Source organism: Leptonychotes weddellii, chromosome 4, assembly GCF_054177405.1.
Source record: "Leptonychotes weddellii isolate Sample4059 chromosome 4, ASM5417740v2, whole genome shotgun sequence".
Lineage (NCBI taxonomy): Eukaryota > Metazoa > Chordata > Mammalia > Carnivora > Phocidae > Leptonychotes > Leptonychotes weddellii.
In genome coordinates, this window is record NC_138372.1 from 83797408 (window position 1) to 83811660 (window position 14253).

The 14253-nt window shown below is 35.8% G+C and overlaps 1 protein-coding gene and 1 long non-coding RNA gene across 5 annotated transcripts in view; both read left to right on the plus strand.

Moving 5' to 3' along the window:
- Nucleotides 1-14253, plus strand: part of GPSM2 (G protein signaling modulator 2) — a 46127-nt gene that overhangs the window by 15544 nt on the left and 16330 nt on the right. For all 4 annotated transcript variants that reach the window (XM_081815575.1, XM_081815574.1, XM_081815576.1 and 1 more), the window contains 8 exons: nt 3443-3664; nt 4038-4173; nt 4497-4639; nt 5435-5558; nt 5672-5787; nt 8639-8794; nt 9721-9829; nt 10700-10829. In XM_081815575.1, coding sequence (XP_081671701.1) covers nt 3443-3664; nt 4038-4173; nt 4497-4639; nt 5435-5558; nt 5672-5787; nt 8639-8794; nt 9721-9829; nt 10700-10829 — 1136 coding nt within the window. The remainder of the gene's footprint in view (nt 1-3442; nt 3665-4037; nt 4174-4496; nt 4640-5434; nt 5559-5671; nt 5788-8638; nt 8795-9720; nt 9830-10699; nt 10830-14253) is intronic.
- Nucleotides 13595-14253, plus strand: part of LOC145720853 (uncharacterized) — a 2502-nt gene continuing 1843 nt past the window's right edge. Inside the window, exon 1 of the long non-coding RNA XR_014144071.1 lies at nt 13595-14111. This is a non-coding gene — a long non-coding RNA (uncharacterized LOC145720853). The remainder of the gene's footprint in view (nt 14112-14253) is intronic.

Here is a 14253-nt window from a genome sequence, read left to right on the forward strand (position 1 = left end):
CATGCACGCTCTCTCTGTCAAATAAAATCTTTAAAATAAAATAAAATGCCTTTTTAAAAATTTGTAGCTCTTATGACACTATTTAGTCTATAGCTAAATTAATATTATATACAACATCATTTGGTTTGATGGTTCCAGAATAATGTGTAAGCTTAAATCCAGAAAGTCAAATATTTGTGGTGAAGATATTTATTTGAAGAAGACATTTTTCTGGTTTATATGGATATAGCAAACATGTTGTAAATTTCCAATTTTTTACATGTCTTATATCTGAATAGCCAGTTCTACCTTATCTCTGATTTCCTGGCCAGCCAGCTACCCATCCTGAACAGATGGTGCTGTTGTGTGTAACTATTTCTCTACCTCTCTCTCAGTAAATACTCAGTGAATACGATCATTAGTATTCCATTGTACCATGCATTTTCTTTAAAACTCTATTGATGGACATTTAAATTGTGTGGGGTTTTTTGCTGCTGTGAACATCCTTTCACATATATTTTTTTGAATTTGTGTACCTATAGATTTAATATCAATTCCTAGCAGTGAAATTGCTCAGTATATAATTTACATAATTAGAATAATGCTTAAATTAAAAATTTTTAATAGGGGCGCCTGGGTGGCTCAGTTGGTTAAGCAACTGCCTTCGGCTCAGGTCATGATCCTGGAGTCCCGGGATCGAGTCCCGCATCGGGCTCCCTGCTCAGTGGGGAGTCTGCTTCTCCTTCTCCCGCTCTCCCCCTCTTGTGCTCTCTCTCTCTCATTCTCTCTCAAATAAATAAAATCTTTAAAAAAAAATTTTTTTTAATAGAGGGGTACCTGGGTAGCTCAGTTGGTTAAGCTTCTGCCTTCGGCTCAGATCATGATCCCAGGGTCCTGGGATCGAGCCCTGCATAGGGCTCCCTGCTCACTGGAGAATCTGCTTCTCCCTCTGCCTCCCTCTACTTGTATTCATGCACACATGCTCTCTCTCGCTCACTTAAATAAGTTAAATAAATAAATAAAATCTTTCAAAAAATAAAAAATTTTAATAGAAAATAATATATTTTATGTGTAAAAATACATTTTCCAATTTCTTTCCTATGGTAATTCTTGTAAGTTCAGTGGTTTTGGTATTCAGACAAATAAAGACACCTCGTTTTGGTAGCTCATCTAGCAGAAGAACACTTTAATAAAATCACATTTTTACATGGTAGTCTTTTGCTACCTTGTTTCTCTTCACACACAGAATATACTGGTAATCTTATAAAACCTTAAACAAAAATAATCTTTTTCTTTATGAAGTCTCTAATTTTCAGAAATATAGTTCTAAAGGGCAGTTTTTACTTGTGAAAAACAAATTGGTTTTATTAATTTGAAATGACATGAAGAAATATAGCAATTTATGTTTTCTGATTTAACCGATTAATTTTTCCATGTACTTAAGATCTTCCATTTTTGTATCTAATTGACTTGGTCTAATGTTGAAGCAAAATGTTAAATAGAGGTTTACTTGCATTATTTTGCTTAGATCATAAAGTGAGGGTGAAATCACTAGTCTGACTATGAACAGAGAGTATCCTTTGGCTAAATTACTTGAATTGTAAAAAAAAAAAAAAGATACCTGCATATAAAACTTGAAAATTACCTATCAGAGATGACTACATATATCTGTTTATCCCGAACTAAAGCCAGCTTTGAACCTTTGCAATTGGCTCTGTTAATCTTAGTCCAGACTTTTCTCTTAGGCTTACCAGATTTATTTTCTACTTTTGCAATTCCATTTTAATTTATGGCTTTAAGGAACCTTGACATTTTATAGGCCAAAGGAAATATCTGAATGTTAATTGACCTGCTACTAGAAATACAGAAGTATAATCGTGTTTGAATTTAGGGTGAGTGGTGGTTTAATTCACATTTCCTGGTAAAGCAGTGATTCTCAACTCTGGCTTGTATGTTGGAATTACCTGGAGGTATTTAAAAAATACTGTGAGCCAGACCTCATACCCAGAGAGTGGGACCCAGCATTGAGAGTTTTATTTATTTATTTTTAAAGATTTATTTCTTTATCATAGAGAAGGGCAGAGGGAGAGAGTCATAAGCAGACTCCACCCTGAGTGTAGAGCCTGACACGGGGCTTGATCTCATGACTCTGAGATCACAACATTAAGATCACCGCCTGAGGCGAAACCAAGAGTTGCACGCTCAACCAACCGTACCACCCAGGTGCCCTGCATTGAGAGTTTTAAACACTCCACATGAACTCTGCTGTTGTGCAGCCAGGATTAAGAATCACTGCTCTGTTAGAGTTGTTCAAAGCTAATTCTAGTAAGGAGTAATTTCATGTTGCTCACAAAATTAAAATGCTTGATGAGCTCAACCAGGCTTTTCTAAAGGGTGATATGTGTACCAGTCATATTACATAAGGTAATTTTGCTTTCTTATTTTACTTACATATTTGTCTTAATGTGCATTAGAAAATAAACATAAGTATCACATCAAACTCAACAGTTCCATGGATACTGCTTTGGATGAAGCTAGAGGTTTTTTTTAAGGACATGTGCCGATTTCAAAATTTGCCAAATTATAGAAATACATTTAAGTGAATGATTAGGTAATACATAGACATAGCAGAAATCATAAAAATGTTGAAGAAACACAGTGGCAACTTTGGTGAAAGGCACCTACTCAAGTCTAGGATTAGAACCTGAAGTATCAGTGCTTTTTCTTCTACATAGATTTATACTAACTTAATTCTTCTGGCTTTTAAAAATCCAGTGACAGACTTTGAGAATTAGAATTTCTGCAAATCTTTTAAATTATTGCTTTCTAACATAAAGTTTCTTGACACTTAGTTCTCTTATGGATGTGTGCCTTATAGATCAAAATATTTTGCTCCTCTTTTTTTCTGAGGTATAGATGATCATGTGGTGAGAACAGGAAGGAGTGTGTGTCTGTATGAGTGTATGAGACAGAGAAAGAGGTATAGATGGTAGTAGGAAGGGTTGATGGACAGGTGAGTAGATCACTTCGATATGTGGATAGAGAATGGTGTTAATTATAGGCCTTCACCTTCCCCAGGTACCTGTTTTCTCCCCAAACTCTCAGGAAGTCTGTATGACTGCCACAACGCAGAATAGTTTAGGAAACACTACTTTAGTTTCTCTCATTGGTAAAGTGGGTTGCTCTGGATGGGCCATTTAAAATGGGCTCTGTATAGAGATACTTAGCTATCCTTTATAAAAGACCTCTGAGGCTCAGAAATATTCGATTAGGCAAATTAGCGTGTGCTATAAATAATAGTTGACTGTTTTATCAATAATGTATATCTACTTCAATTATAGAGGCAGCTTTTCTGAGCAAGAGTAGCCACAGTCAACATTAAAATGATATTACCTGAAGTTAGAAATACTGTGGTGCGGTTGTCATGTACTGTTGTAAATGTCTGTCCTGTATAATTTTATAGAATGGAAGCTTCTTGCCTAGAACTGGCCTTGGAAGGGGAACGTCTGTGTAAGTCAGGAGACTGCCGTGCTGGTGTGTCCTTCTTTGAAGCTGCAGTTCAAGTTGGAACTGAAGACCTAAAAACACTTAGTGCTATTTACAGCCAGCTGGGCAATGCTTATTTCTATTTGCATGATTATGCCAAAGCATTAGAATATCATCATCATGATTTAACTCTTGCAAGGTAATTTAAGCTTTTTAATACCCTTCCTCCCTAAATGTCCCTTAAAAAAATATTTTCATTCAATTAAAAAAATGAACTTAATACATTTTAGTGAGTTCTAATTCAGTAGCATTGCATTCTAAAACTAGTCTTTAGGCTGATCACAGTTTAATTAAATGAATTAATAGTAGTGAACGACCCTAGAGTTTAATTAAATGAATGAAAATTAATTAAATTTAAATACAGAAATGTCAGTTTAAAATTTTTATTTAAAGTAGGTTTCAAGGCTAATGGGTCCTTTATACCTAAAGCATGTCATTTGTCTTCTGGGGAAAACTATACTCTGGCTGCTTTATTTTTAACACCACTTCCTTTTTTTTTTTTTTTCTTCCAGGACTATTGGAGACCAGCTGGGGGAAGCCAAAGCTAGTGGTAATCTGGGAAACACCTTAAAAGTTCTTGGGAATTTTGATGAAGCTGTAGTTTGTTGTCAGCGACACCTAGATATTTCTAGAGAGCTTAATGACAAGGTAATAAGGAACATTAGATGGCAGGCCAAATGTTTTCATTGAAATTGCTTTGTGTTTTAATCCTATTTAATTATTCTGTAGTTTACTAAAAGTTAATACCAAAAAAAATTCATAGAAAAAATTTAAAAATTTAAAATAGCAAAGAAAAAGAAAATAACACATTCTTCTTTCATAAGTAATCATTTGTTTGGTTCTGTGTGGATGGCCAATGCAAACATTTCTTTTTCTTGACCATCAAGGATATTATAAATGAATATGTGATTGGCATTAGAATACTTGGCTTCTGATTTCAAAATGTAAATTCTGCTGATATCTTCATCTAGGTGGGAGAAGCAAGAGCACTTTACAATCTTGGAAATGTGTATCACGCCAAAGGGAAAAGTTTTGGCTGCCCTGGTCTTCAGGACATGGGAGAATTTCCAGAAGAAGTGAGAAATGCCCTTCAGGCAGCTGTGGATTATTATGAGTAAGTAGCACTGATGCAGTCATGTGGCCCACCTAAGCCTTGGATCTACTCTACATTCTTTATCCAGTAATACATTTTTAAGTTTGGCAAAGGTTTTAGAATTATGGACTAGCAAGTAAAAATAAACCATCAAATTGCTGCTGTTTTAGTGTTAGGAGTAATCCCCTCCCAGGAAAGCTTTCCTTTAAACTGTTAGCCAGTGCCACTTAGTGGCAAAAACAGGAAATATCAATCATTAGCCTAAGTTATGTGGAGTAAATTTAGTCTCTTAACTAGTAGAATTTCATAGAACTTCTTAGCTGTAAGGGTTCTAAGATTGACCCCGTTTTTGACTTTGGACAGAAACCTGCCTGAATGATTCAGTAAAGTGTTCCCAGTTATTTAATATTCCCAGTTCTCAGTTAGTGTTCCCAGTTCTCACCCTCCATCATAGATACATCTTTTTTTTTTTTTTAAGATTTTATTTATTTATTTAGAGAGAGAATGTGCACGTGAGCGGGGGGAGGGGCAGACAGAGAGGGAGAGAATCTCAAGCAGACTTCCTGCTGAGCACAGAGCCAGATATTGGGCTTGATCTTACAACCCTGAGATCATGAAATGAGCCGAAATCAAGAGTGGGACACTCAACCAACTGAGCCCGCCAGGCATCCCTTTCATAGACATAGCTTTAAAATGTGGCACATTACAGCTCTAAGCTTATTTAAAATTTTTTTGATAAAAAGAATTTGATTTGTAAGTCAAATCAATACATTTTTTTCTCAGACTTATTTTTTCACAACTTTTCTTACCATTTAGGGAAAACCTATCACTAGTGACTGCTTTGGGTGATCGAGCAGCCCAAGGACGTGCCTTTGGAAATCTTGGAAATACACATTACCTACTTGGCAACTTCAGGGATGCGGTTATAGCTCATGAGCAGGTATAGTGCAAGGCTTCGGAGCCAGATCATTTTCTCCATCAGTGTTTTGAACAGTGATTAGATTATTCTTTAGTTTTATTATAGCTATGTCTAATTAGAATTTTCTGTTTCAGCGTCTCCTTATTGCAAAAGAATTTGGAGATAAAGCAGCTGAAAGAAGAGCATATAGCAACCTTGGAAATGCATATATATTTCTTGGTGAATTTGAAACTGCCTCTGAATACTACAAGTTAGTCTAATATTTCTGTAGATAAATGTAAAATGAGTAGTTATGCAGTCCTATTAAATGATAGGCTTTGGGTTTAAAACCTGCTTTTTGCACATACTAGCAGTAGGACCTTGTGCTTCTAAGCCTCAGTTTCTTCATCTGTAAAGGATAATGCCAATTCCTTGCTTTTGGTATTGTTGTGAGGATTGAATAAAAGAATAAATTCAGCACTTACTTTGCATAGGACCTGGTATTATTGTACCTTAGGTTAAATGGTAGTGGTATGACTCCTTTATATTTTTGTAAGTTTTTATCTTTAAAACTAATTGTTTTTAAGTGAAATTCTAAACTTTTAAAGTCTTTTTTTTTTTTAAGATTTATTTATTTGACAGAGAGAGACACAGCAAGAGAGGGAACACAAGCAGGGGGAGTGGGAGAGGGAGAAGCAGGCTTCCTGCTGAGCAGGGAGCCCGATGCGGGGCTCAATCCCAGGACACCAGGATCATGACCCGAGCCGAAGGCAGATGCTTAACGACTGAGCCACCCAGGCGCCCCATAAACTTTTAAAGTCTTTTAAACCTGTTTAGCATGTGGTGTGTGTGTGTGTGTGTGTGTGTGTGTTTATTTATTTATTACCCAATTATGTGTTTGAAGAAAAGCCACAAGAAAGCCTGATAACAAAAATATGCCCTAGTTTTTACCAGTGATCACTGAATTTTTTTCCCTACCATCGCACCCCCTTGTTGAGCAGTGTTGAGCACTCTCCTCTGCCCATCTTTGATCCTCACCGTAAACTGAGGCCCCATTCACTTACCTGAGGAGTTAGCAAACCCAGCTTCTTCTGGGCAGGGTCTTTCTGATCTATCAATAGACTTGAAACATAGGTAATAGCAAAGTGTAGACTGTTTGAGATTGCCTGGTCTATGCTTTCTAGTTTGGAATTTTCTCTAATTAGTGGGGATTGAAGGCCCATGCAGACCTTAGGCAGAAGCCAGTTTGAACCACAGATACAGTGATTGATTTGTATTTTATTGTTAAAGAATCCAATGTGAGAGAGTTTTGGACAGTTTGTTATCTAAAAAAACGGTAAAATTGCTTTGGGTCCATTTAAAAAACTAGAATGTCATCCCATCCTACTCTAAACATTGACCAATGGTTAATATTTGTTGGTTGGTTAAATATGAAATATCCTTCCAAATAAAATATATTACTATATAAGGAGTATATATTTTGATTTTAAATAGAAAATTTCTTATATTTTAAAGCAAAAGACAGATATCTTAGTTAATGAATGATCTACTTGTATTAAATACTGAAAAGTTCTGTAAGAAAGTGGATGGTGGCTATTTGACTAAAAAGCATGAGTATAAAGTAATGAAACTTCCTCCCACTGCCCTCTCCATAAGTAGGCTAGAACTCAGAGAGAACTCTCCTTTAGAATTGTTTTCAGGACCACACAAGAAGACTGTCTTAACAGTTTAAAGATTTTTTAAATTTTATTTATTCATGAGAGAGAGAGAGAAGCAGAGGGAGAAGCAGAGGGAGAAGCAGGCTCCCCACAGAACAGGGAGCCCGATGTGGGACTGGAGCCTGATGCGGGACTTGATCCCAGGACCCCAGGATCATGACCCGAGCTAAATAAAGGCAGACACTTAACCGACTGAGCCACCCAGGTGCCCCTGTCTTAACATTTTAAATTTATATCCTTCAGGATAGAAAGCAGTAGTTTGGTAAACCTACTTTAGCAATTGAATTTGGTTCCAGAAGGACTTCTGAACATTTACAAATTAACTATACCCTCAAAGAATAATGATTTGCCAGAAAGATACCCCAGGATCTGAAAGCAAATCCAAAAGTCTTCCAAAAATGTATGAGAGGAGGCAATATTACAATACGTGTGTAATAAGTGTGTAGCTTCCCAAGGTAACAGCTTTGAAGGTATCATTATTAAATACATAATTTCAGGTTTGCTTAAAGCTATCGGATTATCATATACTTATTTTTCATATAATTATAAATCATATGAAATATTTATACTATTTGGCAGAAATAATAGGAGCCATTTAAGTTATTGGAGCTAAAGCATCTGTAGGATTAAGTGCTGATGATAATAACAAAACAGTATTAACATTTATTATCATATACTGTGAACAAGATGCTATTCTAAGCACTTCATGTATACTAATTCATTTAATCCTCACAAAACCCTATGAGGTATTTTCCCCATTTTACATATGAAGAAACAGAGAGAGGTTGAGTGAATTGCCCCATTACAGAGCTAATAATTGGCAAAGTTGGGATTTGAACCCAGTCTGGCTCTAGGGTCCACACTCTTAGCTGCTACACTAGCTTCTCATTGACGATTCAGTGAATATTAGGTAGAATTTGGTTAATGTTTAAATATGGTATTTAATATTTTTCATGAATCAGTGACTAATAACCTATACATTAGAATTTTAACTAAGTATTTTAAGTTTTGACAAAATGCAAAGACAACAGTCTGATTGCAAAGAGATGTTATGTGGACAAAATTCTCTTTAAGTTATTGCTACTACGACTGGGACAGTTTTTTTTTTAAATGTTAAAAATTCTATATTATATAATCTTTAGAGGTACTTGATCTCATATGTCAATATTCTTTTTCTCTGAAGAATAAATAGGACTCTCAAATTTATTCTTAGAGTTTGGATTTGGTTTTTGTGATTCCAAGACATCTTTTCATTTTGTCTAAACGTAGTGGAGAAAGTGTGGGATATTAAACTCTAAAATAGATTTACTTTAAAGGCAGAAGGAAAAATGAGAGTTTGATTTTACAATTATTATAGCCAAAAATAAAAATGATCATTGTGTAAGAATTAATTTCTTTTTTTAGAAAGACACTACTATTGGCTCGACAGCTTAAAGACAGAGCTGTTGAAGCACAGTCTTGTTATAGTCTTGGAAACACATATACTTTGCTTCAAGACTACGAAAAGGCCATTGATTATCATCTGAAGCACTTAGCAATTGCTCAAGAGCTAAATGATAGGTAAGTTATACACCTTTTTACTATAATTATAATAAAATATAGATGCATTATTGAATCCCTAGAATTTTTCCCTTGTTTTTGTTTGTTTTCTTTTTAATTCTTTTTCAAGGAATTTCTTCTGTTTTAGTCACCTCTTCTCTATATTATTGTTTGAAGGGCTAGCATGTCTGAGAAGATTAGACTGGCCCATATAGCCTTGAACCAAGACATAAATAGGTCACAAACTCAGTTGCCTACAAAGGTCCTCCTGACTGGATCAGTATGAGAATTATGGTCAACTTACATATAAGGCCCAATGTAAAGGGCACAGCTGCTCCTCAGCTCCAGCTCATTGTTGCTAGGCAGGCCCGCGGATGTTATGTCCATATACTCTTTTTTAAAGAGAAGCTGGAAGTCCTGAGTTTTATTTGAAATCTTCTGATTTTTAAATGTTAATGGCTATTTAAAAAAAAAAAAATGTATGAAAAAGCAGTATATCTGTGCATGCATTTAGTCCATGATGTTTGCTTTAGGAAGACAGATTTTTACTTCATTATAAAGAACTTCTCTGTAGTTGTTCAAAATGAAGTATGCTACTTCTAGTGAGCTCTCTCCCCAGTGGTATTCAGACATGGACTGAATGATTACCTGGGCTATCATGGAAAGAAAATGGAGTAGTTTAACTAGAAGACCTATCCCTGAGATTTTATTATTTCATAATAAATTGTATGTTTTAAAAGAATGCTTCCCATTTTAATACCTGACACTGAGTTCAGTATTATCTGGATAGTCTAATAAGTCTCTTATGTTAAGAAAGTATGTTCTTTATATGAAAGACCAAATAAATCCAAAGCATTATTTATGCCTTTAATTACTACTAGATAGCTTTTATTCCACACACAGCTCTCTTTCAGATAACTGCATGTTAGCTTTGAATTGTTTTGTAGAATTGGTGAAGGAAGAGCATGTTGGAGCTTAGGAAACGCATACACCGCTCTAGGGAATCATGATCAAGCAATGCATTTTGCTGAAAAGCACTTGGAAATTTCAAGAGAGGTATGAAACTAAAACACTGCTATCTGTGCTATTATGATTCACAAATTAGCAGGGCGGGGGGAAGCCCTATTATTTCTCTAGATAGCTCCAATGTGACCTAGTAATAAATTTAACTATGTTATTCCCTTGGCCTAAGAACTGCACAAAGTATTTTAAGATACAGATCAGAGGTCTGTTTGCATTGGCCTTGATGTAGGAAGACAGGAAGGTAAGGCCAGGCATGGCAGAATGGAAAGATTACTGAAATATGCCTCCTGTCTCTACATGGAAAAGTAGCATGGTATAGAAACAAAAACATACTTTGTTTTGCAAACATGATTTTTATAATCAAAGATTGGTTCCTGTTACAGTTTTGCCACTTTCTGGCTATTTGAGCTTGGAAACCTTTTCTGAGTCTCATTTCTCCCATTTGTAAAATGAGTAATATCTACCTTGCAAATCATTATAAGAATTAGAGATAGTGTATATAAAAGTGCCTTGTGTAATGCTTAGTGCTGGCTTAATATATATTAACTATTACTATGGAATGGAAACAAAATAAGGAAATTTTAATCATGTGATGCCAAGTTAATGTGTCACAGAATAACCTACATTATTATTAAATATGATTGTAGAAATTAAAAGCAACTAATATTTAGAGAATGAATTGATACAATGTAATTAGCTTTCCTATTGCCATACTTTAGAAATTTCCCTTTTCTTTAAAACAATTATTGAAAAAACCCCTTTCGTTCAGTGTCTTAATTCTAGTATAACTCTTTTCATTTCTCTATATTTTCTTCCAGTTCTGGGTTCACAACATTTTCAGCTAATCTTCACCATTCTTTATTTTTAAATACTACTCTAAAATATAAATGCTTGTCGTTGTAGGTTGGGGATAGAAGTGGTGAACTAACAGCACGACTAAATCTCTCAGATCTTCAAATGGTTCTTGGTCTGAGCTACAGCACAAATAATTCAATAATGTCTGAAAATATTGAAATTGGTAACAGTTTGCATGGTAAGTAATAGGTATTCAAACCCAATTTCTTTATTCTCAATTACATTACCTATCACATGTTTACCATATCCAGAGAGAATATATAACATAGGAAGCTCAACTTTTATACTACCTTTTTGCTTTACACCAGTCCTATTGATTTATCAATACAGAATATAGTATTTTCAGCTGTTATCATGAACTTAGGAAAGGTGAAGGTATGTTTATTTTCTTTTGTAAAAATACATTTAAATTCTCTATGGGCTCACTCAAAAATTTGTAAATGTGAAGATGTAAAAATTAAAACATATATTGTTTGGTTCTTTTTAATTCAAATGTTTTTACATATTTGATTTTTGTTTAGCTCTTCCCATTTTTTTCTTTTTTTTTTTTTTAAGATTTTATTTATTTGAGAGAGAGAGTAGGTAGTAGCAAGCAGGGGGAGGGAGAGGGACAAGCAGACTCCACTCAATGTGGAGCCTGACGCAGGGCTCCACTTCATGACCCTCAGATCATGACCTGAGCTGAAATCAAGAGTCAGACACTTAACCGACTGAGCCACCCAGGCGCTCCTCCCATTTAATTTCTAAGGTGATCTCTTAGTATTTTTACTATTTTTTTAAAATTCAGAAAACCTGGGAAATTTTCTTGAGGTCAGCACCTACAGAAAGATTTGCTTTGACATTGCTACAGGGAAAGACATGCTTGAATGTCTCTGTTTCTACATGAAAAAAATTGTACTTTTTTTTTTAAAAATAAGCCTTATGCCCCATGTGAGGCTTGAACTCATGTCCCTGAAATCAAGAGTCGCACACTCTAACCATGAGAGACTGTGGACTCTGAAAAACAAACTGAGGGTTCTAGAGGGGAGGGGGGTGGGAGGATGGGTTAGCCTGGTGATGGGTATTAAAGAGGGCATGTTCTGCATGGAGCACTGGGTGTTGTATGCAAACAGTGAATCATGGAACACTACATCAAAAACTAATGATGTAATGTATGGTGATTAACATAACATAATAAAAAAAATACAACAACAAAAAAAAGTTGCACGCTCTACCGACTGAGCCAACCAGCTGCCCCCAAAATTCAACTTCTGATTAAAGAAATAAAAAGGGACAGTATTAGAGTCACATTTTTTAATACTCTATACATGATTGTGTGAGATCCATTTTACAGATTTTATAGAGAATTAAAAATTCTAAGTGATAAAAGTTACCAATACAGATTAATGTTTTGAACTTAGAAGTCAGTGAAAAATCGAGCTTCCATCTCTCATTTCCTTCTCTAAACTCATATAAAAAAAGGAAGAAGGAAGAGAAATTAGCGGCTAGTCATCTGATAAAGACTTGGAAAGAACATTTAGTGAAAGATTCTGAAGTATGGGTAATGTATGGGACTGTGTGCTTTGCAACTGAGTAATGGGCTGAAAAGTTTCTCTGTGCTTAATTTTCAAGTAGGGTATGTTGTAAAAGCTCTCATATTTTAACAAACTGTTGTCTTCATGGATCCCTCTAAATGTAGACCCATTTTTTTGTTCCCACTTGTAAAAAAACTTGAAAATAGTATTAATGTTCATTACTTTTTCACTTCCCATTCTCTGCTCAAGTCACTCTGCTTGGGCTTTGGCTTCATCATGACACTGAAACCTTCTCAAGGTTACCAGAAATCTCCATTTTACCAAATCATTGATCAGTTTTCAGATGTCAGGTTACTTGATTTCTCAGCAATGTTTCCTACCGCTGATCATTCCCTTCTCAAAATACTTTGCTCATTTGGCTTCCAGGATTACCCTCCTTTTCTGGTTTGCTTTCACCTCACTGGCCACTCTCAGTCTTCATTACTCTCTCCTTATCATCTTTCCATCCTTGAAATTTGTAGTGCCCAGAGATCAATTCTTGGACCTCTTCTTCCTTCCCCCTTCCTTCTCTCCCTCCCTATTTTCTTTCTATCCTATCCTTCCTTCCTTTCTGATTTTATCCTTTTTCCTCTTATCCTATACTCTAGATCAGTGCTTCTTTTTCTTTTAAGATTTTACTTATTTGTAAGAAGAGAGAGCACAAGCAGGGGGAGTGGCAGGCAGAGGGAGAAGCAGGCTCCCCACTGAGCAGGGAGCCCGATGTGGGACTCGATCCCAAGACTTTGGGATCGTGACCTGAGCCAAAGGCAGAACGCCTAACCGACTGAGCCACCCAGGCGTCCCTAGATTGATTGATTATTTATTTATTTATCTATTTATCTATTTATTTATTTATGAATGAATGATGGAGCAAGCATGAGCCAGGGGGAGAGGCAGAGAAGCAGACTCCTTGCTGAGCAGGGAGCCTGACACAGGGCCCGATCCAGGAACCCTGTGATCGTAACCTGAGCTGAAGGCAGACACTTAACTGAGCTACCCAGGTGCCCCTAGATCAGTGCTTCTCATAGAACTTTCTGCGAAGATGGAAGTATTGTATACCTAGTCTGTCTGGTACAATAGCCTCTGGCCATATGTGGCCATATGAGCACTTGCAATGTGGCTAGTGCAAAAGAGGAAATGAATTCTTAATATTAATTGTAATTAATTAAAAATTTAAAAGCCATATGTGACTAGTGGCTACTATATCAAACAGCACAACTCTAGATGATTTCATTCAGTTGACTGGCTTTTATATCTTCTGTATACTGATGATTTTCAAATTGATATTTCCAGTCATAATTTTTCTTATGTTTAAGATTCACATATATAACATTTCCATTTGAATGTCTAATTGGCATCTAAAACTTAACATGTCCAAAACAGAGCTCTTGTTTTTTCTTCCCACACATGTTCTTCCTCCAGTCTGCCCCGTCTCAGGAAATGGTACCACCATTCATCCAAGTATTCAGGCCAAATACCTATGGGTCATCCTTGTTCCCTTTCTTCCACTCACTTCCTACATCCAACCTATCAGAAACCCTACCTTCAAAATATATGCCTAATCTCTCTTACAGTGTACACTGCAACAATCCTAGTACAAGCTACCAACATTTCCCAGTAGGGTACTAGCTTATCAACTATTTCTCTTGCTTCCATTCTTGATCCCTCACACTGACTTTTTCACACAGCAGCCAGAGTGCTCTTTTAAAATGTAAATCATATCATGTCCCATTCATCAGTTCAAAACCCTCCAGTGACTTCCCATCACGCCTAGAAACCAAATCCTCAGTTGTCACCATGGTTAAAAGGCCTTATGTAATCTTGACCTACTTCTTCAACATCACTTCCTACCACTCCCCGTTTGCTCATTGTAGCTGCATGAAGACAGGTATTTTTTGGCCTCTTTTGTTCATTGCTGTATTTCTTTTTTTTTTTTTTTTTTTTACTTTTGAATTTTTTTTTTATTCTTATGTTAATCCCCATACATTACATCATTAGTTCTAGATGAAGTGTTCCATGATTCATTGTTCGTGCACAACACCCAGTGCT